This window comes from Rattus norvegicus, chromosome X, assembly GCF_021556685.1.
Source record: "Rattus norvegicus strain SHRSP/BbbUtx chromosome X, alternate assembly SHRSP_T2T, whole genome shotgun sequence".
NCBI lineage: Eukaryota > Metazoa > Chordata > Mammalia > Rodentia > Muridae > Rattus > Rattus norvegicus.
The window spans coordinates 34,416,726-34,444,608 of record NC_141554.1 but is presented as its reverse complement, the minus strand read 5'-3'; the positions used below and the strand labels follow the sequence as shown (position 1 = coordinate 34,444,608).

General features: G+C 43.2%; 1 protein-coding gene and 1 pseudogene across 2 annotated transcripts in view; both read right to left on the bottom strand.

Moving 5' to 3' along the window:
- Window positions 1–27,022, bottom strand: part of Prps2 (phosphoribosyl pyrophosphate synthetase 2) — a 36,220-nt gene extending 9,198 nt beyond the window's left edge. The window contains 4 exon segments of one of the 2 annotated variants that reach the window (NM_012634.2): window positions 7,761–7,885; window positions 9,264–9,362; window positions 18,030–18,213; window positions 26,546–27,022. In NM_012634.2, the coding sequence (NP_036766.1) occupies window positions 7,761–7,885; window positions 9,264–9,362; window positions 18,030–18,213; window positions 26,546–26,667 (530 nt within the window). In that variant the 5' untranslated portion in view covers window positions 26,668–27,022. 2 annotated transcript variants of the gene reach the window in all.
- LOC120099444 (small nucleolar RNA SNORA70) lies at window positions 8,350–8,467 on the bottom strand (annotated as a pseudogene).
- Window positions 27,023–27,883: the final 861 nt, after the last annotated feature.

The following is a 27,883-nucleotide window of genomic DNA, read 5'->3' as shown; positions in this document are numbered from 1 at the left end:
GCAACTTGACTATCCTTCCAAATAGAAAGAAGCACAAAGGTAAATGATGCAGGAATTTGAGGAAACTATCATCACAAAAACCCAGAAGCTGAAATGGGTACATATACACATACACACAAATGCTAGAATTGTGTATCTAATCCTGTGGAATTGGGAATTATAGGTGGTTTTGAGCTGCCTGACATGGGTACCAGGAATTCAGCTCTGGTCCTCTACTAGGTAAGAATAGCAAGAGCTTTTAACCACTGAGCCATTTCTCCAGCTCTTTAATAATCTTAAACTTGTGCGTTGCTGCTGGGACTGCTGGAAGGTGATGGTGGTGAGAGAGTAGACCTGGGACTAAGTTGAAACAAGACTCCAACAGGAAACCCTTGTCTAACACAGAGATTTGCACATTTTCTCTCCAGAGTAACAAGCAATGAAATTCTAACTTGCTGCCCCCGTGGGAACAGGAAGGAGATTTACCCTGCCTCACTTCTGATTCGGGGTGAAGGTCAGATCTTTTTAGAACATTTTAAACCACATCTCAGCTCTCCTGATGGCTGCTTATTTCAGTTCCCATTATGCATATGAAGAAAACCCACAGGTTGAAAGTTGAATTTAATGTGATCATTTGGGGTAGTTCTTCAAGGAACCCCAAAGAAATATGTGCAAATTCTCTCAGGATTACATAAAATCTCACAATTTGACAAAGGTATGTGTGTGGGGGGAATAAGACATTTAAGGATAACGAGACACCCAAACTGGAAGCCATTAACAGCTGTAACCAAGTCATAAGACCAAAGAACGAGCCAGTGGAATTAGTTGAAAATGAAGATGACGGAATTTCTTCATGCTTTAAAAAAATAAACTGGATGCTTGGAAAAGAATAAAAGGGTAATGAGGAACACCCAATCAAGAGTTGTGAGAAAAGAATGTGCTTTGTGAAAGAGAAAATAGCATATTTAAATTATATCGAACTTACAAACACAGTAGCTAACGCAATGCAAATACCTAAATAGAGTAGATTAAAGGTAAGATGAAGTTATAGAATGTAACCTAAAAAAGGAGAGAACAGAAAACATACAAAATGAGCTCAAAGTCACGAAGAGCAGAGTGACAAAGAGGCAGGAGTAGCTATCTTCTGTCAAGAGAAAAAGAGAGGCTGGGTGGTGGCTGAGTTTGCCAGGCATGCCCACAAAGACCATCCCTCAAAACTGGATGTTGTGGTATGTGCCTGTTATCCAAGTTCTGGGAGAGGTAGAGATAAGAGGATCCCTGAGGCAGTGGGTCAGGCAGGCTAACAACTGAGAACTCTAGGTCACAGTGACAAAGTCTGTGTCAGAAAACAGACAGCTGCTCAAGAATGACACCCAAGGGAACAGATGGACAGACACACACACACACACACACACACACACACACACACAAACACACACACACACACAAACACACACACACACACACACACACACACACACACACACACACACACACTTCAAAAAAAAAAAGGGAAAAAACAATGCCTGAGAATTTTCTAGGACTACTGGAAGACACAAACCCTCTGAGCAATAAACCTAATAAACGAATACTTCAAGCAAGTACAATAAAACTATGGAGGATACGATGTCTTAAAAGAGGTAAAGATAGGTTACCTAGAAAGGAATAGCAGAAATTCTCAGCATCCGCCGGAGTCAGGCTATGAATTTATAGCTACTAAAATTGCAGTTTCACATTAAAGGCAGCATGCCTATGTCTAGGCAAACCATACAACCTGAAAATTCAATTGAATAAAACCACAGTAGGAACCAAAACCGTTGTCATAGCAGCAGACACCTTTCCTTTCTAACACTGTCCATCTACCAAGTTTCCTTACTTAAACAGTTAATTGAAAGAAGAAGCCTATAATTTGAAGGCAGGTAAATCTTTCGCCCCATAATCATTGTCAAGTATATACTATGCACATGCCAATTTCATGATAAGCCTTTTAAACTCCAATTGAGGAAAGCTGGGCTCTCAGAACATGAGATAGCTTTTTTTTTTTTTCAAGAAAAGATGCTTGGGCAGATTTTGTACAGTGTAGATACAGAATAATTTGTATTTATTTATGTGGTAAGAAACAGGAAGGGCTCCTTGGCCCATAGCAGTGGGATGCACTACAGTTTGTGGCTGAAGCTCTAAGTCCAGGTATAACCTTATAATTCCACTGCAAACAGGCAGGCAGAAAGGCAGAGAGGCCAGGGAAAGAAAGTGAACTCTGTGGCTCTTGGCACTGAGGCCCATAGACACCTGATCTGGGTGGAGATCCAGGCATGTCAATTACTTGCTGGTTCATGCAGCCTGGGACACTATAATATTATCATTTCCTGAGAAAGCTGCATGGAACCAATTTCACATACACAATGGAAACTCGATGTGCCCCTTGTAAAAGAGGTTAATACAATAAATCACATCGAAATCGTAGGTAGAAAGAGCCAGAATAAAAATTATGTTTGATTGGTGCCTGTACGTGTGGAAGACGGAGTGTGGTGTTGAATGTCTTGCTCCATCACTTTATACCTTATCTTTGGAGCCAGGCCTCTCACAGTACCCCAAGTTCACTGTTTTGGCTAGACTGGCTGGCTGGCCTGCCCTTGGAATCTGTCAGTCTCTGCCTCACTAGTGTTAAGAGACACACATTGCCACACCTAGCTTTTCTATTGGTGCTGGTCACCTACAGAAAACTCAGGGTAACACACTTATACCGCAAGCAGTTTCCTCTCCAAGCACCCTCTCTATAGATACATTATTCAACTGTTACTTGTTAGTACTATGGGTGTGAGTACAGGCATGCACAGGCCACTCTATGCCTGTGGAGGACAGAGGACAACCCTTGGAAGTCATGTGTTCTGCTGATCCATTTCACTACCACTCCCAGGTCTTTTTTCTTCTAGTTATATATTTCTCTTCCCTCCTCCTCCTCCTCCTCCTCCTCCTCCTCCTCCTCCTCCTCCTCCTCCTCCTCCTCCTCCTCCTCCTCCCTCTCCCTCTGTGTGTGTGTGTGTGTGTGTGTGTGTGTGTGTGTGTATGTGTGAATTCTCAGGACATCAAGTACACTAAATCATTCCTACCTGTGTCCCTAAAATTATAAAGTATTAAATTCTTCTTCCAAGTTTCAAATTTTTGATAGCACATGTTTAAAGAGGATATAATCAGAAAAAGGGTTTTATATATTAAGCACCCAGTCTCATCTACTTCTCCACCCCCCTTTACATTTGTGTTTACTATATATAAACACACACACACACACACACACACACACACACACACACACACACACACTATAGTGAGGCGTCTTTCTTATTGGTAGATGTTCCTCAACTCAATTAACTCTCAAAGACTACCCAAGAGTGACCTCCTGTGGCAAGACAAAGCTTTACTTGGAAAGATTTGGCCCCAAAGCTTTCTCTAAAACAGTCTTGATAGTCCAGATAAACAGATATTGTATCTAGTGCAATATGACTTTGCATTAAGCAAAGAAACCGACAATATGCTATCATGAACTCTATGTAACACGCACTACTTGCCAGGATGCTCCAGTGGGACTGTCAGTGGAAAAATTCGCCCACTGCAAAATAAAACCATTACAAGGAAGTATAGCAGACAAGGCAAAGAACAAAGAGGTGACATAAATTCCTATATGTGCCGTGGATCCCTAAAGAGCCTGGAGTACCTACATGAGGGTGTTCTGAAGAGTTTTAAACAAAAGGACATTTTTAACTTGGTCACCTACTCTCTCTCTCTCTCTCTCTCTCTCTCTCTCTCTCTCTCTCTCTCTCTCTCTCACACACACACACACACACAGAACTATTACACACCTATAAGCATTAAGACCCAGCATTTGTGTGTTTTCTGTCCAAGAACACAATGCACCTAGCCAACCCACAGGTAAAAGTCTCCACAGATAAGACAACGACAGTTTGGCTCATAGGAAAAACCATCACACTAGAAAGGATTGCCTGATCACAGGAAGATATACCACAGGCCTGATGCCATGCCCTCCTAACCATAGTAGGCTGTACCTCCAAATCACAAGGCAAAATAAATCCCACTCCCTTGAAAAATAATCAAGAAAATATGTTACATAACTATGAAATTCTTGGTAAAATATACCAAGTATGCTTTTAAAAAAACCTCCATGGAGAAGTGTATACAGCATCTATGTTATCTTTCACTAGTGTGACCAAACACCTGACAAAGAACAGCTCAAAGAGGTTTAACTTTGGATCATGATTTGAGGAAATAAAGCCTGTCAGGGTAGGAGGAAATGGCTGGTAGTAAGCAGCTTCTTTGTGGCAGGAGCAGGTGGCTTCTATATGCCACATCTTAGAGGAACAGGAAGCAGAGAACATGATCTGGGCTATAAACTACAACCCCACCACGACCTTCTTCTTCTAATAACACTGTACCTCCCGGGTTCTAAAACCCCCGACACAGCTGTGGCCCAAGTGTGCAGGCAAAGGAGGCTGGGAGAAACGTTCTACACTCAAATCATGGTAGCACATTAGCATGTGTATGAAGCCAGCGGATGCATGTTTGAACACTATCCTAACACTGGAAAGAGCAACAGTGCTTAATGAAGCTGAGTTACCTTTTTTATTACTATCTTTCAATTTGTTTTAATTTTTTATTACCCTAAGTGTGTGCATGTGTGTGTAGGTGTGTGTGTGTGTGTGCATGTGTGTGCGTGCACACGTGCCAAAGCACATGTGTGGCAGTCAGAATAAATTGTAGAAATAAGTGTTCTCCTATGAGGCTCTCAGGTATCAAACTCAGGTTGTCAGGCTGGATGCAGGGACCTTTTAGTTCCTGGGCCATCTCACTAGCCTCTACTTCAATATTTTTGCTGAAAGCATGAATGATATCTTTGGCTGTATATAGACAGTTGGGATAGGAAAAGGAAAAGGGCCAAAAGAACTCTATGGAATCTATTATTCTTTCGACTTACTCTAGCCAAAGTTCTATTTTCTTTTTTGCTTTATGCCAGACAAAATGGTCACTCACTGTATGATAAACTGATATGAACACATCTCTTATGTGCCTTCCCATAGAAGTACACTGGAGTGGCCAATCGGATCAGGGAACATGGGTGACAATTGCTTAGGGGTGTGTGGTTTTTCCACTTGGGGTGAGGAAACTGTCCTGGAGGTGGTTAACAGTGACAGTTGCAGTATATCTGAAAATATACTGCAATCCCCCTACTGGTGTTATTATAACCCAAGTTAACTAACACACCCGGACCCATTGGCCCAAGGGAGATTTGACAGAAGTGAATGCATAGCAACTGGAAAGTTGATAAGGAAGAAATCCAGGAGAAGTGACTCTGCAAAGTCACTCACATTATTATAAAAAAAAAAACATTCCATAGGAAACCCTCAATGTGTTGCTCAAGGTCACATGTGCGTCTCATGTTCTGGGCTAGATATTGACTATTGCTCCCAAGCCCATCCCTGCCTAGCTGAGGGCTTGGGAACCTAACGGCTGCTGTCTTTCACGTGAGTCTCCTTCTGTGCAGAAGCACTTTTGGCACTGTCAGAGAGTCCCTCTCCAGTTATCTGCCCTCTTTCCTTCTCCTCTTCTGTGCTGGGAACCAGTGCTCTTCTGAGAACCAGAGCCCATAATGCATTGGGCATCGGGACTACTTTATGGGTCACTCTAAGTTTTTTTTTTAAAGATTTATTCATTTATTATATATAAGTACACTGTAGCTGTCTTCAGACACACCAGAAGAGGGCATCAGGTCCCATTACAGATGGTTGTGAGCCACCATGTGGTTGCTGGGAATTGAACTCAGGACCTCTGGAAGAGTAGTTGGGTGCTCTTAACCACTGAGCCATCTCTCCAGCCCTCTAAGTTGTTTTTTTTTTAAGTGTGATTCTAGGACTGCAGGTAGATGAAGATATCAACAAGTGGGGAGAAGCTACGTGAGAATGAAAGAATGCGCATGCGTGCATGGGTATGTACTCAAATGTGTCTGTGTAGTGCTAGAGAAGAAATCAAGGGCTGTGGGCATGACTACCAATGTTCCTCCATGGACCCACACCCAAAATCCCTGCCCTTTTGAGTCATTCTGAAGCTTGATTGCCATTCTTGACCCTGGACTCAAATGACTGACTGACGTTTATAAACCTCTTCGCTTTAGCTGGTGGGTAGAGATCTCTCTTACCGTTGTCTTTCTTATGGTGGCCTCTACCAGGGCAATGCAACTCCACTCCACCAGGTTTTGTCTTTCTAGAGAGCAGCTGGAAAGTACGACATGGTTCAGGGTCTTAAGCCTCAGTTTGCAGTGGGCAGTGTGTAGGATCAGCATCAATTTCTTATTCTTGTTGCCTCCTCAACACCAAGACCCTGCATGGCTCAGGCACTGCTTGAAGCTCCCCATAGAGCTGATTGACAGTGCCACTTCCTTAGGGCATCACTGTGGCAGCATGCTCAGATTTTCTTTAAACGTGTTCATTTGCCAGTCACTCTACCTCTCCTAAGTACTGGCTGGCTGTGCCTTGATATCTATATACAATAAGTCCAGGTCCGCGGGGCTGGCTGGCTTGGATGATCAGACTGACAGGTCACATTGTACAGTGACTGCTCCCCTACCAACTCAAACTGTGGAAGTCTTTCTCCATAGTGGTACTACAGCCTCAGACTAATTTTGTGTTGATTTTCTTAGTCTAGGGAGTCCTGATATTTACCTGCCTATGGCACAAACTTGTGGCTGGATGTCTCATGGGTGACTACCTTTTCCCTTAGCCAACGGCCCTGCTTATTAGATAGGGGTCTAACTTTTAGTATCCTGCTTTAGGGAGGCCCTTGAATAGGTGGGGCAGGCCGAGCTGCCAGATCTTCCCCACCTCACCCACATCCCCCAGACCACCAGAGTACAGTCCAGCCCCATTTGTAATGCAGGAAGACTTTAACCCCCCCTTCTTGTTGTTCCACATACATTTTTGACCACATACATTTTTGAAAAACTGGGCTCTATTCTGCCTACTCCAGTCAAGTGTTTGTGGTTAGAAGGACTAACTCAATCAATGGTGTTAATTAAAATTCTTATTATATAGAATGCATGGGTGTGTTTGTTTTATTTTCATGAATGATGTGAAATGCCGAGGGTGATGGTCTTCTGTCCTGGAGGCAAAGACTGAGACCTATGCAGTTGCTTATTTGCAAAATAAAATGTTATATAATTAAAAAGCAAACTTCCTGGTGGGCAGGGATATAGATTAATGATACAGCACTTGTTTAGCATCTATGAGCCATTGAGTACTATCCCCAGCAAAACACAGACAGACAGACATGCGCACACACACACACACACACACACACACACACACACACACACACACACAGAGCACACTTTCTACAAAGGTTTTCAGTGTGCCTTGGTGTTGTGTTCATGTATGTACACACATATGTGGAGGCTCCAGGTTAATGTCAGGAATGTGCCTTGATTGCTTTTACCTTATTTATTGATGCAGAGTTTCTTAATTAAATCCTGAGCTAGTCACATAGCTCAGGCAATTTCCCCATTCCTGCATTTCAAGGCTAAAATCACAGACAGATCCTTAAAGCGTACTCAGCTTTGATATAAATTCTTCAGACCTAACTCCAGCCCTCAAGCTTGTGGGGCAAACTATTTTCCCCAGTGAACAGGCATTCTTTCTCACTTAAGATATAGAGGAATACAGAAATCAGGAAAGTAATAGGTAAAGAGAGAAATGTGCATAGTGTCACTTGTATGGTACCTTTTGGCTCCTCCAGCATCTGGAGAAACAATAATACAGTTTCTCCATTCAGTGATGTTCTCCCGAATCCACTGAAGAACTGCAGGTTCTGCATATAAATTATCCACAGGAATATCAAAGAAGCCCTAAGGAGGAAAAAATCAATGTCACTTAGTTTACTGATTGAATGTGAGATTTATTAGAGTACATGATTGGCGGGGTCGGCGGTTCAGCACAGTGGAAAACCTCAGGAATGCAGGGCCTGTCACATGCCTAAGGGACCATGATTAGAGATGTATTTGTCCCACACTCATTGAGAAAATGCTGCTTTTTCAATAACATCTTTTCAGACTAATCTGCATTAAACTTGCTAGTATCTCATTTTTTTGAGACGTGGATCTTCTGGCAGTCAGGGAACTTGAACTTAACCCTTTGTACCATCTCAATCACGTGTTCCTTCCTTTGTAGGTTGGTATAATACAGAAGAGGGCCTAGCCAATGTGAACATTGGCTACTGTGGCCTGGGGCTTCTCAATGATGATCTATACACCTGTCTGAAGCTTAGACTGGAGACAAGATGAGAAAAGAGACATGACTAGTCGCCAGAAAGTTCCGTCTCCAAGTTCTCCTAGAGAAACCCATATTCGCAACCTCCCAAGTAGGATACTGTTTGCAGCCACTGCACAGCAGGATTCATAAGGAAAGGAACTTAGCTTAATTGGATGTAGATTTAAAAAAAATAATTGCTCTCTTTCAATTAATATTTGAATTATTGATCCAAAAGATCCCTTTCTACAACAGTCTCCCTGTGGGTAATTGGAATGGAATTAAATCTTATCAATAATGATGTCTCAAGACATCTCTCAGTCCAGTCCATTTTCTAGGCATGCTCTGACATTTTTTATGTGGTGGTTCAGTGCACAGAGAGAAAGAACAGCACTGCAGGCCAAACAGGAAGAGAGTTGGGTTTTGCTGTTGTTGTTTTAGCACTTAGCACAAATGGAATACTTCACATTCATTTTATATCACAAGTAGGCACAGGGAAATGTGGCCTGTCTTTGTGACACACGTTATGAAGAAGTTAAAAAATGGGTACTGCAGGACTAGAGAGATGGCTCGGTGCGAGAATGTCTAGAATACTTGCTGTACAAGCATGATATCATGCATGTTCTATATCCCTAGTGTTGGGGAAGCAGAGGCACGCAGATCCTTGGAGCTCATTAGTCAGCCAACGTACCTGAATTGATGAGCTCCAGGGGAGTGACTGAGGAAGACACACAATGTACACAAACACACACTACACATTACTGTGCTCACTAATTTTCAGTAGTTTACATGGAAGCACAAGGCATATAAGAAAGCATTTCTGCTCCTCTGTAATGAATTGGAGGCAGGCTGTGTTAGGAATGGTGGCATTCACAGGAAAGACAGACAGACACGAGAGTAGCTGTGAGACTCAAAATCTTTCCAATTAGTTAAGAGACAGTTAGGACGTAATGGTGGGCAGGAACACAAAGCTCGTACCTGGATCTGAGAGGCATGCAGGTCCATGGTAATGATGTGATCAGCCCCAGCAACTGACAACATATTGGCCACAAGCTTAGCAGAAATTGGAGCACGACTCTGAAAAATAGAAGCAAGGATTTAATGCCAGAAAAAGACGGAACCTGTTAGATTCCTCTCACCATGATAGTCATGATGAAACCGAATCATAGATGGAAACAATAAGGAAAATTACAAGTTGTAACAACAAAAGATACATTTGATACATTGGATTTGGTTACTAAATATATACTATTAGTTGGCAGTGCTTGTTGGTTTCTGAACCTGGTCTCCTATAGCCCAGGCTGACCTTAACTCCTGATCCTCCTTCCTCTAACTCCTGAGTGTCAAGATTATAGGCATGTGCCACCATGTCCAGTTTCTGTGGTATTAAGACTGGAATCCAGGAATTCCTGTATCCAGACAAGCATTCTGCTGACGAATCTCCATCTCCAGCCTTACTTCCTACTGTGCAACCGTGCACCTGACACTCCATACAGAATACAACTATCGAAGGGATAAAGTCAACCTATTTAGATTCGGTGTCACAATTCTATAATCCAAAAACTAAGGAAACATGAAGAGGTTCAACAAGATGGTTTAAGAAATCATTTTTAAGGCAAGGCCAGCCAAAGCTGGCAGAAGAGTTTGCTAGAAGGGAACAGTGACATACATAAAATCTCCTAGGACAAAACACCATCAAACAGTTCATCCAAGGCCCCAAAGATGTCTAGCTATGGAAGAATTACCATGCCTTGACAGAAGAAAGCTAACCCGGTTACAAATTCAACAAAAAGCTAAATGAAAGAATGAGCACTTATAGGTAACTGTGAAGTCAACGTTCAGAGAACCTAGCTCCTTGTCCCTTCTGTCATATGCCTTTTCTACAGTTACCTAACTTCTTTACAGATACAGTTTCCACGTCATAAATCACAGGCAATGAAAAAGTCCGCATCAAAGCCACCAAAGAGATAGCACAGATATCATTAGACATAGTCCAGACATGTGTGGGAGGAGATTAGTTATTGAGAACATTGTGTTCTTATATGCAAGCCACAAAAAGAAGATCCAATCTTAAAGCTATATCAAAATGTTAATATTGAATACTGTCTTTATTTCCTTTCAAACACTATTATATTGTTTAAAAGACAAATACATATCTCCTTATAATAAAAATTATACATATTTTACATTATAAATACAATCAATAAATATCAATAGTATAGTTAGTGTTATTAACATAAATAACATTCATTTATATATTAATTTTACATTAATTACACACACATAAATAATCATAGGAGACATTCATAACATCACTAGCAGATTGTCTAAAAGTGACACTATAGGCAAGTATTCTTTTTTGTTTTATTGTTGTTGTTTTGAGACAGGGTCTCTCTATGTCACCCTAGCTTTACTGGAGCTCACTATGTAGACCAGGCCGGCCCTGAACAAAAATATACCTGGTACTGCCTCCAGAGAGCTGAAGTTAAAGGCATGAAAAACCATGCCTAGTGGGAAGTGGTTTTTCTTTAAGATATATATATCTTAAAATATATGTATTTTTAATTTTAGGTGTATGAATTTTTTGAATGTATGTATGTACATATGCTGTGCATGCAGTGCCCTGAGAGGCCAGAAGAGGGTGTTGTATCCCTTGGAATTAGAGTTCCAGATGCTTGTGAACCACCATATGGGTGTTAGGAACTGAACCCAGTCCTCTGTAACCTCAGCCTGTACTCTTTATCCTTGAGCCATTTTTCCATCCTCTCTTTTTCTTATTTTTAAAGGGAGGGGGGGTTTGATCTTTTATACTTACTAGACATCATAACTTATGCTTTCATCTTTATTGAACTCTCCTGTGTGGTGTTTCATGTTGCCTTTGGAAAAGAATCAAAGTGTTTTCAGCTTTAATATCCAAGTACTCTAGTCAATCTGCTTGTAGCTAACTCCAAATTGCTCTCCCTTGCTTCTGACACAGCACCCTTCCCCGTATAGTAGATCATTCACTTTCTCTAGAGAACACCATGACCTTGTCTCACACATTCAGCTGCTCCAATCTCACACATTCTCTACTATACCCATGTGTCTGATCCTTTAAAGTCTGGTTCAAATATCACAATAATAAGTACCTCTAAGAACTCCAGAAATAATCCCTTTCTTGTACGGTAACAATGTTTGGTGACCAAGAACTTGTGACTAGATAGTCCAAGGACCTAAGGTAAAACCAAATACTGGTCTAAAAAAAACCATAGGGATAAAATGACTCCTAATGATGCTCTGCCAGCATCATAGATCAGTGCCTTGCCCAGCCATCATCAGAGAAGCTTCCCCCTGCAGCAGTTGGGAACAAATACAGAGACCCACAGGCAGACATTACGCAGAAAGGGAGAGACCTGGAACATTCAGCTCTCAATGGGATATTAAATTCCTTCCTTCAGAGCTCAGGGAACCAGATGGAAAAGCCAGAGGGGAGAACACCAAAAGAATGAGGTCCTCTAAATAAACTGAGCAAAGATCTTGCCAACTCACAGAGACAGAAGCAGCAAGCAGGGGGCCAACAGGTGTCCGCACCAGGTCCTCGCATTATATTTTATGGCTTCCAATGGAAGTTATGAAAGAAAGGATTTAATTAGGGGAATTGCTGTCACTTTCACAGGGTAAGTCCATGACCACATTGGCAAGGAGTATGGCAATAGGCAGACAGGTACGGTGCTAGAGCAGTACTGTCAGTTTATAGCTCATCCATAACCAGACAGAAGTAGAGAGACAGGCCCTGGCCTAACATGGGCTTTTAAAACCTCAAAGTCGACCCCCAAGTGATAAACCATTATACTTCTTCCAACAAGGCCACATATCTAATCTTTCCTAAAGAGTCCCATCAACTTCAGAACAAGCATCCAAACACATGTGCCTAGAGGGCCACTCTCATTCAAACCACCACAAGCCTATAGAGAGAACAATCAGCGTGGCATTTAAAACAGGTAAAGCACTTGTCTTGAAAGCATAAACAGCTGAGTGCAAGCCCAGAGTGCACATCAAAATGCTGTGGTGTGGTGACAAACACTTATCATCCCTGTGCTGGGAAAGTGGGGACAGGCTTGGTGCTCACAGGCTGTCTACCTGGCATGTTTCAGGCCAGTGAGAAATCTCAGCAAAGCAAAACCAAAACAAACCCACAAAGGGTACACAGAACCAGATACCAGAAAAGTGATGTGGGAGTTGATGCACTTACTCATGCACATGGAGGTGTGCAGGACTTACACACACAGACACATGTTCCCCCAAACATACAAACACATACATAGATTACAAGATAAAAGAGGGTTGTGTCAATTACTTTATCATTAAAATATCAACATGACCTTACACGTGATTCTGAAAAAAGAAAAAAAAATTCAAAGTCACAGCCCCTCTTCTCTCTCTCAGAAGTAATTATTCCCTGCCTGGCTCATGATCCACTGTTCTCTCTGGGGCAGAGAAGCAACAATTACTGAATGTCTACTACAGGAGCCAGCAACTGTCACTTGGTGGACTAGACTTGCCTGATGCCTAGTTGGGAGCTAGGAATGGTCTCTACACTTAAGGAAAGCATTGGAAAACAGACAAAAATAAGATTTTTGTAGCATGTGAAGGTGACATAAAACCCCTACTTCAGGCTGGAGAGATGGCTCAGTGGTTAAGAGCACTGACTGCTCTTCCAGAGGTCCTGAGTTCAAATCCCAGCAACCACATGGTGGCTCACAACCATCTGTAATGGGCTCTGATGCCCTCTTCTGCAGAAGACAGAGGCAGTGTGCTCACAAACGTAAAATAAATGAAAATCTTTAAAAAATATTTTTTAAAAAACCCCATACTTCCGTGTACACAAATGAAGCACCAGTGGGACACAGTCACACCTATTTTTTTGCGTATTTGGCTATGGCAGTCTCTACACTAAAATGATAGAGGTTGAACTATCACAACCATCCAATTGTGACAAAACCACCAATGTTTGGTGCTTTTCAGAAAGCTCGTCCACTTTTGTATGATAGGCTAGGAGCTTCAAATCTACTAGCTAAGATGGTCTTTAGTCTACAGGTAAGGAAACTGAAGGTACAGAGCTTAAGTAACTTTTAGAAAGGGCAAACCAGGTGAATCATGGTATGGAAATTCAAAGCTCAGCCTACTTCATTGCAAAGCTCCAACTCCGGGGTTTACATCATGCCTTTGACAATTACTATGACATCACTGTCAGTTTCCTGTGTGAATATTCCATTGTGTTCAGTGGTCATTCATGCAACTGTTTCTTTCCTGTGAGAAGCTGTGCTTGAATTTGTACTTACAAATCAAAGCTAAATAAACCTTTCAGTATTTATAGTGTAAATGGTAAAACAAAACAAAACAGAACAAAATAAAAACAAAACACATGAAACAAGTTTGGAAAATGTTTTAAGGTCCTGAGATTTTTCTGGGCTCTTTCCAGCTGGTACTTCTTGGTAGAGGCAATTACGCAGAATTTCAGTGTGCTATTAGCGGCCATGGGCAATACAGTTGCAAAGGAAGAGAGAGAGGAACAATAGGCAGCAGCCTGGGAAGGCTGCCCAGAGCTCCTCCGGTCGCCAGCAAGAATATTCTGTCTACGCTAAATGTAGCACATAGCTTTCTATGACATTCAAACAGCACCTGGCTTTCTGCCTCTTTAAGTGAAGCAGACAAAAAAAATTAAAAAAAATAAAAAAAGGAAATTAGGAGGTACTTTCCTCCATCTCAAATCATGGTTGGTCTTCTCACTGTCCGCAGACACCGGGAAATGGTAACAGTAGACTAAGAAATGAAGCACACTACAAGGGTCTGGTCATTTCTTATTTCTCTTACTAAAGTCTCAGCACCCACCCAGCAGTTTCCCAGCATCAAGCTAAGAGGCATGGTTGAAGGGAAGACATCAATTTTTAGAACTTTACAGAAAGCAAATGGTACACACTGAATGGCAGATGCACAGATTCAGTTGGATGTGAGAATAAAATTGTAATTGTTTCCTTTCTATAATTTGAATCATACTGAGTACCCAGATCCATTAGAAGTCATGGTTGAAAGGACTCGGCAGGTGAGAGGGCTTTGCTATGCAAGTCTGACGTAGACCTAGGTAGAGGGAGAAAACTGACTCCACAAAGTTTCCTTCTGACCACAGTGTGCCATGGTATGTATATGTACCTGTACACACACACACACACACACACACACACACACACACACACACACAGAGACAGAGAGACAGAGACAGAGAGACAGAGAGAGACAGAGAGACAGGGAGAGAGGGAGAATTAAGTAAGATTAAAAATAAAGGAAGCCATGGCTCCAGAACAATCCGTGGGTCTTGACTTCCTCTAAGGCCACTTTAGGTTACAGACCTGTACAAGACTTGGTGAGAACAGCGTGAGCAGGGGACACTTGTTTCCTGGCACAGTCAGACTTTGACTTCCTTTTTATCACTAGAGTTTCCTGTTGGAAGTGATCAATGATTGGAAACCAGCACTGTGTCAAAGCTCAACCAAGCCTGACAATGTTCACCATATCCATCAACAATTCCATTTAATACCCATTGGTGAGGATGGAATGTTGGGACCTGATTTGGCAATTTTGGGCTCCAGAGTTCTGTGAGAATGCACGGCTGCTGTTTAAGCCATTCTGTTTGCAGTAGCCATTTGTTGCAGGGATTCTAAGAAACAAAACACTCCTATGGTTGCTTCTTGCCTCTAACAGTAAGTGGCAGTTTCCTGAGCTGTACCTATTGTCTCTTGAACGTCATTCTCCTCTTGCTATTTGATGATAGTTGTATCTTGTGCATTAGCAGCTAAGTTTGGAAAGGCATGGGACACATGTTCAAAATGGTCCCAAAAGGAAAACATATCTAAATGTTTAATAATGGGGAAATTGGTGGATAGCTGGCCACAGTGCCGTTCTGAAAAACAATTAAAGCCACTGGGGGTGGGAGAGGGTAGGGTTAAGATGATTTAGTTGGTAAAGGCACTTGCAATGAAACCTGATGACATGTGTTTAATCCCTGGTGGAGGAGAGAAACAATGCCGACAAGTTGTCCTGACCTTCAAATGCATACACACAAACACACCTCACATACCACCAAATATAATATATAACAAATTTACTGGTGTTTTGAGAACAGCTGGGATGGTGCTTGCAATCAGGGGACAAGAGACCAAAAGACCAAAACATTCCCTGCAATGCAAGTGATGGGTGGCAGACAGAGCTAGTTTCTCTGTCATAAATTTGGAATGAAAGAGAAGTTAGCAAATACGACTTGAGAAAAGGTTACCATGTATCAGTATGTCAACAATCACCACCAAATGTGTCTCAATACTTGTATTCCTTAAAGAAGACTCTGGAGTGCGAACCTATGCCCCGCAAGTGGACAGGACCCTTGTAAGGACAAAATTTACTGAAGAAGCCATAAGGTAGTATTATCCCTGAGGCAAACACAAAATACAAAGGGCATGAACTGGATTCAAATTAATCATGCTGGCAATGTATCAAACTCCTTGCCAGTCAGTTCAATTTCTGTTGCTGTGATAAAATACCCTGACACAGACAACATAAGGGGAAAGGGTTTAATTGACTCACAATTCTAGGATACAGTCCATCATCCTGGGAAAGTGGAGGGGCCAGGGACTTCAAGCAGGTAGACACATCCATAGTCAAGAACAGAGAGAATGAATGCATGTGTACTGATAATCAGTTCACTTTCTTTTCCTTCAGCTCAGGACCCAAGCCAAAGGAATGGTGCCACCTGTATTCACACTGGCTCCTCCCCATGAATTAATGTAACCAAGACAATCCCTGAAAACATGCCCACGGAGAAACCTCACCTAGATAATTCCTCATAGTTTTCTTTTCTCAGGTGACTTTAGGTTGTGTCAAGTTGACAAAGAAAATGAAAATTAACCATTTCAGTGAGCAATTTCCCACAAGAGTAGGTTATAATAAAAAGGATGAAGCTGGTCTATCCCCACTCAGTTGTCCCTTGCTCACCCATATCCCTTCTACATGTGGCTAGTTCCTCCTGCTATATTGTGAACAGCAGCCAGGATGCCAAAGTCCAGTTGTTTGGACCTCCCAGCCTCACTAAATAAACCCCTTCATTTTATAAGTCACTCAGCATAGATCCTTTACTTACAGTAGCACAAAACTGACTATAAAAATAATGCAAAGTGAGGCTTGTGGACCAAACCTAGCCTGCTACATTGGTAGATACTATTAACGAGTTATGAATTTCTTTTGCATGTTTAAATGGTTCAGGGGAAATGAAAATAATATTTCAGGCATATAGAAATAGAAATTCGGGCTGGAGAGATGGCTCAGTGGTTAAGAGCACCGACTGCTCTTCCAGAGGTCCTGAGTTCAAATCCCAGCAACCACATGGTGGCTCACAACCATCTGTAAAGAGATCCGATGCCCTCTACTGGTGTGTCTGAAGACAGCTACAGTGTACTTATACATAATAAATGAATAAATCTTAAAAAAAAAAGAAATAGAAATTCACAAGTATCTATAAATATACTTTAATTTTAATTTGGATAAGCTTGGCCCTAAAGCCAATGATACGTCCTTATAAGGATAGAAGTGGAGACATAGAAGTGGAGGAGAAGCCACGACATAGAGGACACAGGCTGTAGCCAGAATAAAGGAATTGCCTGAAGGCCCCAGTTGCTGAGCAAGACAGGATGACCCTCCTCTAGGGAGGGTCTTAAAGAGGAAACTATCAAATTATGGTGGATTGAATGGAGACATCCAAAAATATATGTCTCTATCCTGACCCTCAGAATCTATTTATGCCTCTTGGAAGTAGCATCATTACATACGTAATTATCGAAGGATCACGATATGAGATCATCCCGAATGAGGATGACTTTCAATTCAGTGACAGTATCACACATATAGAGAAGTGTCTTGAAGACAAAGACTGAAACACTGAGGCCACTGACCAAGAGAAGCCTGAATACCTGGGGAGGTGGAAGAGGCAGGAAGGATTCTTCCTTACAGCAAGCATGGCACTGACACACCATGGCATCAGACATCTGGTCTGTGAACTAACGAATAATTTCCTGCTCTGTAAATGTGCCCAGCTCGTGGTAATTTGTGATGGTGCCCCTAAGCAACCTTATCTAATGTGTCAAAGAGGCTAAGAACAATTTTCTTCAGCTTCTCCTGGAAGCTTAGAGCCTCTGTTAATGGGAATTTTGCTAAAAATAATATCAATGCTCCTTATAAGGCTAAAAACAGATAGAGTATTAATTTTAATTAAACTTTGGGGGGAAGGCACTGTGAATTTACATACAGTTAGAAGCAGCGATGCAGATGCCCTATGGCCCCTTTACCCAATCTTACAATGGAAACCACTTGTAAGAACACAATATTGCAACTGGAGCCCTCACAATGATCCAAGGCAGTGAAGTAATTCTCTTCACTTGTACTCATTGAGGTGTGTGTGTGTGTGTGTGTGTGTGTGTGTGTGTGTGTGTGTGTGTGTGTGTAACTCTATCCACCACCTTGACTGCCTTTGAAAACATACATTGTCTGTGTTGATATATATGACGGGTTCAGTGACAAATCTGAAATACACAAAGCGAGGGCACATATTTACACGGTCATCGAAGAGGAAAGCGGTTGCTTCTGGACAGTCTAACGAAGGCAATAGGTGAGGAAACTGCGGTAAGCACAGTGGGTTTCTAGGGCAGGACAGACCTCGCCTACCTTGTCCTTTTTATCTTGCCGGGCGTAGGGGAAGCAGGGTATCACAGCTGTTACCCTGGATGAGGATGCAATCTTGCACGCGTTGATCATGATGAGTAGCTCCATCAAGTTGTCATTAATTTCCCCACAGCCGCTCTGGATGATATAGACATCTTCCCCTCGCACACTTTCACCAATCTCGACACTACAAAAGAACAATGCCAGCTGTCTTAATATTCTTTTGCCTGTTGCTATGTAAAGTACTCTAAGAAAAGTGACTTATTTTATTTTGCCTCACAGTTCAAGGTAAATTCCATCATGGTTAGGAACTCAAGATGGAGGGGCCTTGAAGCCGCTGCCCACACTTCAGTCTTAATTGGAAAGCAGAGTGATAGATGCATGCTACTTCTCAGCCCTCTTTCCCACTTACAGAGTTCAGGGCCCAGACAGAAAACAGTGCTATATACTTGGGTGGGCCTTTCTATCTCAGTTAACACAATCAAGATAGCCCACCACCCCCAAAAGCTGGCTCAGAGGCCCATTTCGCACGTGATCCCAGATTCTGTCACGTTGACAATTAGCAATTAGCCATCACAGCATTGGTTAGTATTACAGTCTCGGAGATTCCCTGAGACAACCCCAGTTTCACCAATCCAGCAGCAGGTCTAATCATGGGACTCTGCAGTCATAATCCTGATGGTGACTAATGAGATGGCATGGGCACCGAACAACATCAGCAAAGGGAAAAGTATATGGGGTAATACAGGTGTGACCTTCCAAGCATTCTTCCCCAGGGTTGTTACAGAAGTCCAGCTCAAAGTGTTCAGCAATGAGCTGCGAAGTGTTGTCTTCTACTAAGGAAGCCTTACAGACTGGAAGCTGGTCATGTATTCACCCACTGTCTAGTGCATTTCAAAATGCTAGCTTCGCACCAGGCAGGCGGGAGCTCAGTGTAAGTCACATTGTTTACTAGTTGTTAATAGTTCACACACAACGAGCCATTCTTAGGAAAGAATGGTGTGGGATCCTTGTAAGAGCCAAGAGCTGACCTTTCAAGGAGTCAATCTAAGTTCCAGGCCTTCTCTGATAATTCTTGATGGCAATTTTTCTATTATTAAAGTTAAGACTGGATATTTTCTTAAAAATTCAAATCACGGGAGTTAGACAGGTGGCTCATTTGGTAATGTGAGTACCAAAACAAACATAGAGCAGCTCAGTTTGGCTCCCCAAAATCAACATTTAAAAAACGCCAGCGGCAGTGGCACGCACATCCATAACCCCAGCATTGGGGAAGTGGAGACAGCAGATCTTTAGAGCTCACTGGCAGCTGAATGAATGAGCTCCGGTTCAGTGAGAGTCCCTGTCTCAAAAAGGAAAGATGGAGGAAGATGGCCTTTACATGTATAGGACTACAGAAATATGTACATATCATGCATGCACACCACACACACACACACACACACACACACACACACACACACACACACACAATCAAATTGTGACTAAAGTTTGGTAGTTCAGTCTATAATCCCAGTATGCAAGAGGCTGGGATAAGGGTATTCCTTTGAGTTCCAGGCCAGCATAGTCTACAGAGTAAGAACTAGTCTATATCTCTGTCTCTCTGTCTGTCTCTGTCTCTCTGATATGCATGCAGAGAGGTGGGGGGCACACTTATCCTGTAAGGCTTGTAACAGTTAAACAGCCTGGAGACAACCAATTTCAATCTTTGATGGCTTTTTCAATAGAGATCTATTTTCAACTCTCCAGCTAACATTTAAGGCTCGAATCTTAATTTTTCATGAGGCACCAAGTATCGACTTCTCACTATGGAAGATGAGGATTTAACACCTCTTCCGCTCTTCCCCATCACGCAGATGAACACTTCGCACCTCACCATCATGTCAATACCCATCAGTATTTAAGCTAAAGACTGACGGCTCCATTTGGATTCTGTAAATGATGATCAGAGCTGAGCCACGGGGTGAGCTAGATCAGCATTCGTATTTTTCTTTCATGCATGAGTGTATGTGTGTGTGAGTGAGTGTGTGTGTGTGTGTGTGTGTGTGTGTGTGTGTCTTTTACCTTAGCCTTTCCTCTGCTGAATTTTCTATTTACTACACATTCAGATTCCACTCTACACAGCCCATTCACAGTTTCAAGCTCTTAGTGTCAGTCTTCAAGTCCATCTCTACATCCTCCCCCAGTTGGAGGACACAAATGGCCCAGTTGCCAGAGAAACTCTCTCTACCTCTTTGCTGCACACCATTTTTTGTTTCTGTATTTTTTTTTTGGTGTGGTATACTTCCTTGCTTTACTTGTTATCCTGTAGCTCCTGGAGAAAAGAATCAGTTGTAGCCAATGCTTTGTAAACCACATGTCTAAAAGTTCCTGAGGTACTCAGCATGAGCAGAGTCAGCACAACCATGTTATCTGGCTGCCACACAGAGAAGGAAACCATCATGCATTCTGGTACATCCTTCACGGGGTATCACAGCACAAAGAGTCAGATCAGCTCTGGTGGAACTCTTGTTTTTAAAATGGCAATCCTGATCCAATAGTTGGAGCAATTTGATATATTTGAGACACTATAAACATCATGCAAATTTTGCTTCTGTGTAACTTCTTTTTTTAAAAAAAAAGTTGAACCTGTTCATATTCTTTTTTAAAGCGGTTTACTTATTTTATCTATGTGAGTACACTGTAGCTGTCTTCAGACACACCGGAAGAGGGCATCGGATCCCATTACAGATGGTTGTGAGCCACCGTGTGGTTGCTGGGAATTGAACTCAGGACCTCTGGAAGAGCAGTCAGTGCTCTTAACCACTGAACCATCTCTCCAGGCCGGTGTAATTTTTTAGAGTGAAATACAATGAGAAAAACGGGGTTGTGCACATAGCTCAATAGTAGAGTATTTGCATAAACACATATGAAACCCTGGGGTTCCATCCCCTATACTGAAAAAAAAAAGAATACAGAAAACTTCACTCTGCCCACCAAAATAAAGCCACTTAAAATACACCATAAGAATCTGGTGTGGTGGGCTAGAGAGATGGCTCAGTGGTTAAGAGCACTGAGTGCTCTCCCAGAAGTCCTGAGTTCAATTCCCAGCAACCACATAGTGGCTCACAACCATCTCTAATGAGACCCGATGCCCTCTTCTGGTGTGTCTGAAGACAGCAACAGTGTACTACTCATATGCATAAAATAAATAATTCTTTAAAAAGAATCTGGTGTGGTGGCACACATTTATAGTCAAAGCCAGGATGACTTTGGATGCCTCTTCTCCCTGCCTCCATGCCATGCTCTGAAAACTACTTTTGGTATTTGCTCACACTCCTGCAAAGGGATCTCTCCTAAGGATGCTACAGTAAACAGGAAAGCAAAAACCTGAAATGTATCTCCTTATTGTGAGTGCTAAAGAGTGAACACAATTCCTGGGCTAATTAGGTGGCTTAGTAGATAAAAGCAGATGCTCCCCAAGCCTAAACAACCTATGTTCAGTCCCTGGAACCCATAGAAAGCTGGATGTAGTGGCATGAATCTGTAACCCTAGCACTCCTATGGAGAGGTGGGAGGCTTGGACAGGAGAAACATCTGGCTTGGGGCCCAGAGAGCATGGAGGATACAGCATGGCAGAAACAAGAACCATCTTTCTTCAAGTGCAAGAAGAGAACTGACTCCTTAGAGCTCTTCTCTGGCATCCACACAGGTGCACACATTCATGTGCATATACATGCACACAAACCATTCGAAATTTAACAAAATTCCATCATGCATAGGGCTGACTTAAGTTGGGGAGCCAGTATTAATAGCTCAGGGGCTGACAAAATACAGTGCTCGGCCTGTTTTTGTACACCCCCCCACACACACATAATGGTTGGTACTCCCAGCAAACAATACCCTCCAAAGACATTTATGTCCCATTCCTTTGAATTGCTTAGATTATATAGCAAAAGAGATGTTTATACCCAAATGGAATGAAGCGTGCGAATCAGGTGAATTTAAAACAGAAAAGTCACATATAACTATTTACATTTAACCTCATGTGATCATAGCTAGCCTTCAATGTGGAAGAGGAAGACTAGAAGAGTAGAAAGAGATGTGAGGACTAAAAGCAGTCAGAGAGATCCTCTACTGATGAAGGTCCCGAGATCCCAGAGCTGTGGGGTGCCCAGAAAGCTGAAATGGTGGGGGGGCTGGGACTATAGCTTAGTTGGTAGAATATTTGCCCAGTATATATGAAGCTTGAGCCCCACCAGTAGGTCAAATCAGGTATGGTGACACACATCTGTGATTTTAATATTTGGGAGGTGGAGACAGAAGAATCAGAAGTTCAAGGTCATCATCAACCACATTGAGAGGTCAGGACTAGCCTGGGCTTCATGACACTATAAGAGAAAAGAAAACAACAACAACAAAAAGCATGAGAATAGAGTTTCCCTTGAAACTTCAGGAGGGAAGCAGCAATAACCGAGACATGTGGCACACAATGCCTAAAATATTTATGATCTAGCTCTTTACACAAAGTTTCCCAAGTCTTGGTCTTATGACTGTTTATCCCAAGATCACATTCTTTGGCCTGCCTTTCCTCACTAAGGAACTGCAATCCTCCTAGAACTAGTAGTCCAGGGGAGCACAGGAAACACCATGGTAACAATTCTTCCAAAGCCAGTTCTGCTTCTACTTACAAAGACCTCCATACCCCAATCTGTAGTGGAGGTTTCCAATGGGTTGTGTGCTTCAGCCCAAGGACAAGAGACCCCCAAAAAGGAGGCTGAAGCATATGACGGACTCAATGCTTAACGACTACAATTATCACACTTTTTTTCTATTGTGAATCAGGATCTAGGTCCGGTCCCCAGAATCTAGGTGCTTTCCCTAGACCTAAGAGGGCATTGTGTTTAGCCAAAACAATGTTATAGAAGTGATGATGTGCCAACTTCTAAGTTCAAGCCTTAACAAACTGCTACTTAACTACTTCCTGTCTTGTTACAACTCTCCCTCTTGTAACATACCTTCTATGCTAGAAGGGAACCCAAGCAGCCCTGTGGAGTGATTCTTAGTCAAAACATCCTGGCCAAAGCTAGCCAGACTTATCAGCTATGTGGGTGAGCTATCTTCAAAAATTAATCTCAAGGCCCCAGTATCCACCCAAGCTGCCCCCCACCCCCGAGATAGAAACAAGCCTTTCTTGTTCTGATCTGCACAAACTTCAGGTCTGGGAGCCAAATAAACACTGGTTGCTTTAAGGCCCTGAGTTCTTGGTGATTTGTTAAATGCTAGTAACCTGCACATTGGGTCCCATGAAGCAGTTAAAGGACCCCAATAGCAGAGTAAAATACAAGAAACCCGGGATCCCAACATGAACACCGTCCTCCAAACCATGTAGCATTTGCTGGGGTTGGGAGAGAAACAGCAATGCACTTCTCCTTGTACAATGGAAATAACACACAGATGAAAAGGTAAAAGCAGAAGAGTGCCTGTCTGATAAAGTAGCATTTAAGAAAACTAGGAACTGATGTGTCCGCCGAGGGCCAGGGCATAGCATTCAGACTTCTGCTCCTCACTCAGCAAGAGGCTCTAAAGAAAGTGTACCTTATATAAATTGATTCTATTTTCTTTTTCTTTTGTCCTTTGTTTTCTGGTCTCTACAGCCAAACACGAACACCCAATTTGAGGACTGTGGAAAAACAAAAACAAAAACAAAAACAACCACCTCCTCTGTGCAGTTCCTGAGAAAAGCTAGCACATTAACCTTTTAAATTTTTCTGTAAGATAGAACATAAAATGTAGCAAGGTGTAGTAGCAAGGTGTCCTGGCACATGCATTCTGTGATCCCAACATGGGAGGTGAGGGCAGGAGGGTCACGAAGCCAAGGGAAATCTTAGTGACACAGTGAACTCCACACCAACCTAGACCTCATGAGAACTTGACTCAAAGAAAGGGAAAGCAAATCCACAGCTACAACAAACAGAACCAACCAAGACTTCAGCACATTCAACAGGAGAGACAGAAAGTGGAGCTGGGGGGGGGGTGGGGTCTTTGACATCTTAGGATTTCTAATGATCAACTTCCGTGAAAAGATAACCCAAACTGAAGACGAGGCTTCTTTCTACTTAAAGTAAATGTACGAACAATCACACCAAAACATCTGAGTGAGTTTCACCTATCAGCTGATACAGGACTTGTAGAAATCCATTACTCATCCAGGCACAGATCAACTAGATTGTTAGCCATGCCTTACAGCAAAGAATTGTGCTGCACTGAGATTACAAGGAAGGGTTGCTTCACTTACTCAAAACCCACTCCAGCCAGAAACATCTCCCTTACTTACATGACAACACCTTCTAAACAAAGAGACTTACTAATTCTATTTGTTTCCCCAGAGCTGCTGAAACTTGGACTAGGACTAACAAAATCTTGCAATGTTCAAACATTCAAACATAGCTCCATCCTCCTCCAAAGTCCTAGAGAACCCTCCATAGATCTAACTCTACAAAGGGCATTGTGGATGAGGCTCAGTGGTTGGGTCTTCTTGCCTAGTACGCACAAGGACCTGGAATCCATCCTCTGTACTAGGAAAAAAAACAACCATGCTCTCCTATGTAGCTGAAACCCCACTGTGTAGCCAAAGATGCTCTTGAATTCCTGCTTCTCTGGCTTCTTCCACCCAAGGGCTGAGACTGTAGTGTATGCCAGCACATCCTGTTTTGATGTGGCGCAGGAGATCAAATTCAGGGCTTCATGCAAACTCCTGCAAGCAACTCTACCAACTGAGCTAGAGTCCCCCACCCCAAAGTGGCATTCGATTTAGTGCTATTGTCGTTTTAACTTATGAAAATCAAATTTTCACTGTTCTTAATTTAATTTCATACTTCATTTCATTGCTGTTGTCTTGTTGATGACTCCAGGATGGTTTGGATTCTTTCTTTTTTTTCTCCCATTAATTTATTTTGGGGTGGGGGCTTGGAGGAGTGAGAACTGCAATCGCCATCTAAAATGAATAAGTAAGAGAAACGGCAGTTCTTTAGCCTGAATTGTCCACAGTGTTTCTTCTATTATCACCCAAGCTGTGTAAATGGAGCTTAACACCTAGAAAAGGTCACACAGGATTCACATAACCTCTAGAAAAATCATCTTTGCCATCAATATTAACCTAACTGTTAGCTGGGTCTGGTAAAGCACACACACACACACACACACACACACACACACACACACACACACACACACACACACACACCTGTAATTCTAATACTTGGGAGGTAGAGGCAGGGGTACTCCTGTGCCTCTGAAGCCTGCCTGGGCTACACGGTGAGTTCAACAACAGCCTATATACATAGCAAAATTCTGTCCCAGAAAATGAAAACCAAACCAAAATCAAACGACAAAAGGGAGAGACAAATGCCCTTAACTTCATAAACAAATTCTTGATTCAATCAGCAAGATTTTTTGCTTTCTTCTGGAAATCTCAGTTTTAGTTTTGACATTTTTGTCTACAATTAATTTCTAGTTTATTTCTGTAATTACAGAGAATGGTCCGCATTTTTTTCCTCTGTAAAACTTGCTGAATGAATTCGAACGCTACTAAATGTAGAACGGTTATCTGTCACTGTGCACCCTATAGTTGGTTAACTGTGCTAAATAGAAATAGGTAAAAAGAAACTGGCTTTGGGCAAGTGGGACAAGGTGTCCTACCCCGGAGGAGGGCTTCCGCCCTCCTGGTGGCCCTGAATACTGGTGACTACCACTTGCTAATGTGAGAAATGGGTGGAATTTTTGCCAAACTAGGGTCTTGTTGCTGTGCGCAGCTATGCTCCATAAACACAAAGAAGCTACTAGTTCGCGATAATAGATGCGACAAAGTTTAAAGGAGGGGCAGGAACGCTCAACACGTGCGTCTCCGCTTTCCCACGCTCTGTCCAACTCCCCCACAAACCCACCCTTCTGGATAAGGCAGCATTTAACTAGCCGGCGGCTCTAGAGTCACCTGAGCAGCTAGCAGTACTCTGATCGCCAGTGGCTGGAAGTGGGCATTCGAAAGTTCCCCCGGGTAAGCCCAGTGCCCAGGACTGAAGAGCCTTTTCAACCACGCAGGAGTCTGGGGTTCAGCCAGGCAGACTTGGAAACTGGGGCGGGCGGATCCACCAATGTCTCCCCGCCCCCACCATTCCCGGCACCGATGTGATGCCCACACACTGCCCACTCTCCCAGACGCTCTGTAACTGCCCCGATATTGCTCTTCCGAACTGAAGACACCAGGTTAGGCGGTGTAAAAGAAGGTCCTGGGGTGCCCAAGGGTCCACAGGTCGCCGAAGTGAGGGACAACAGCCGGAGGACGCGCGCAGAGACTCTAGGGTGACCGGGTTGGGGGTGGGGGTGGGGGGTCCCTTTGCTGAACTTCTTTCTCCCTGGGCGCAGCCGCGGTGGCTCTGCAGCAGCTTGTTACCATCCCGCCCCGGAAGGGAGAGCACGACGCCCGCGGAGCTGGCCTGGGCACGCTTCGGCCCCTGCCTTAGCCCCAGTGAAGCTCCCACCTGGTCTCCTGGTTGCTAAACTTCTTGGTGACCACCTTGCCCAGCTCCAGGCCCAGGCGATCGGCCACGCGCTGCGACAGGTCCTGGTGAGAGCTGCCGCTGAAGAGCACGATGTTGGGCATGGTGACTCACGGGGACTGAAGCGCGCCAGAGAAGGAGAAAACGACCGCGACGCAGACTGCTGCTACGGTGGCTGCTGCAGTTGCCGCCGCCGCCGCCGCTGCTGCTGCTGCTGCTGCTGCTGCTGCTGCTGCTGCTGCTGCTGCTGCTGCTGCTGCTGCTGCGGTGGCCGCCGCTGCTGGTGAAGCGGGAAAACGCGGCAGCAGGATCTAGGGAAGGGGCGGGCTAGGGGAGGAGCCAGAGGGAGGAGGAGCAGCCCAAGAGTCGCTGGAGGGTGCTGGGCCTCTGCTTCTGCCCACGCAGGCTGGGCAGCAGTGTTTGAAGCTCTGGGTGGTCCCGAAGAACGCAGGTACAGTTAATCGGTAGGGGAGCTCAATGCTCCACATTGGACTTCCTGACTCGCCTTTAAGCGTGGATCAACCAACCAGATAAAGTGGGCACAGAGAACCACTGAGGGAAGGGACCATGTGGTGCCTCACAGCCTAAAGCTGCCTGTCAACCCGGAAGCTCAGAACCCAGAGGTGATACCTGGGCTTCAAGTATACGCTGTGTCTACATAGCCCAGACCCACACAGCGGCCTGTATTTGCACACGAGAGTGAAGCATGTTTGCACTTGAAGTGATGATATATACTGCTTTTGAAATGGACTAAGGGTTTTCTCACCAGTGAGAACTCTCTTATTTAATTTAGATGTGTATTTTTTAAAATGAACTCGAATATTTTGGTTTTCTTTTTTTTATTTTTCTACAAAAGCTGAAAATTCGGGTTTTTTTTTTCCTTTTTATATAAATGCCTACATAATTTCTTGTCTTTTGCCTCTTGGTCCACGAAGTCTGAAAATGTTACCGTCTAGCTCCTAAGTGTGTGTTGCTTTTTATAGGAGCCATTGATGAAAGCCACCATTTGAACCCTAAACTCAGGTGCAAGAAGAAAACCTGTTTTCAGGACGTCAGTTGACTCTTTCTAATTGGCTCTGAGTCCTCATTTTTATGTAGATAGGCTGGCTCTCAGGCTCCCTTCACAACTTCCTGTCCCTTGGATTCTCTAGAGCCAGACTACCCCAGGAGTCCTCTGCTTTCCCTGCCCCCAACCCCCACCTCAGCATTTCTGAAGTAGCTAGTGTGGTATGGAGCCAATCACTGGGTACAAAACACCAGAAGGAAAGGAGATTCATCCTGAGCTCCTGGAGGAGTGATCGTGATTTACCTATTTTAAAA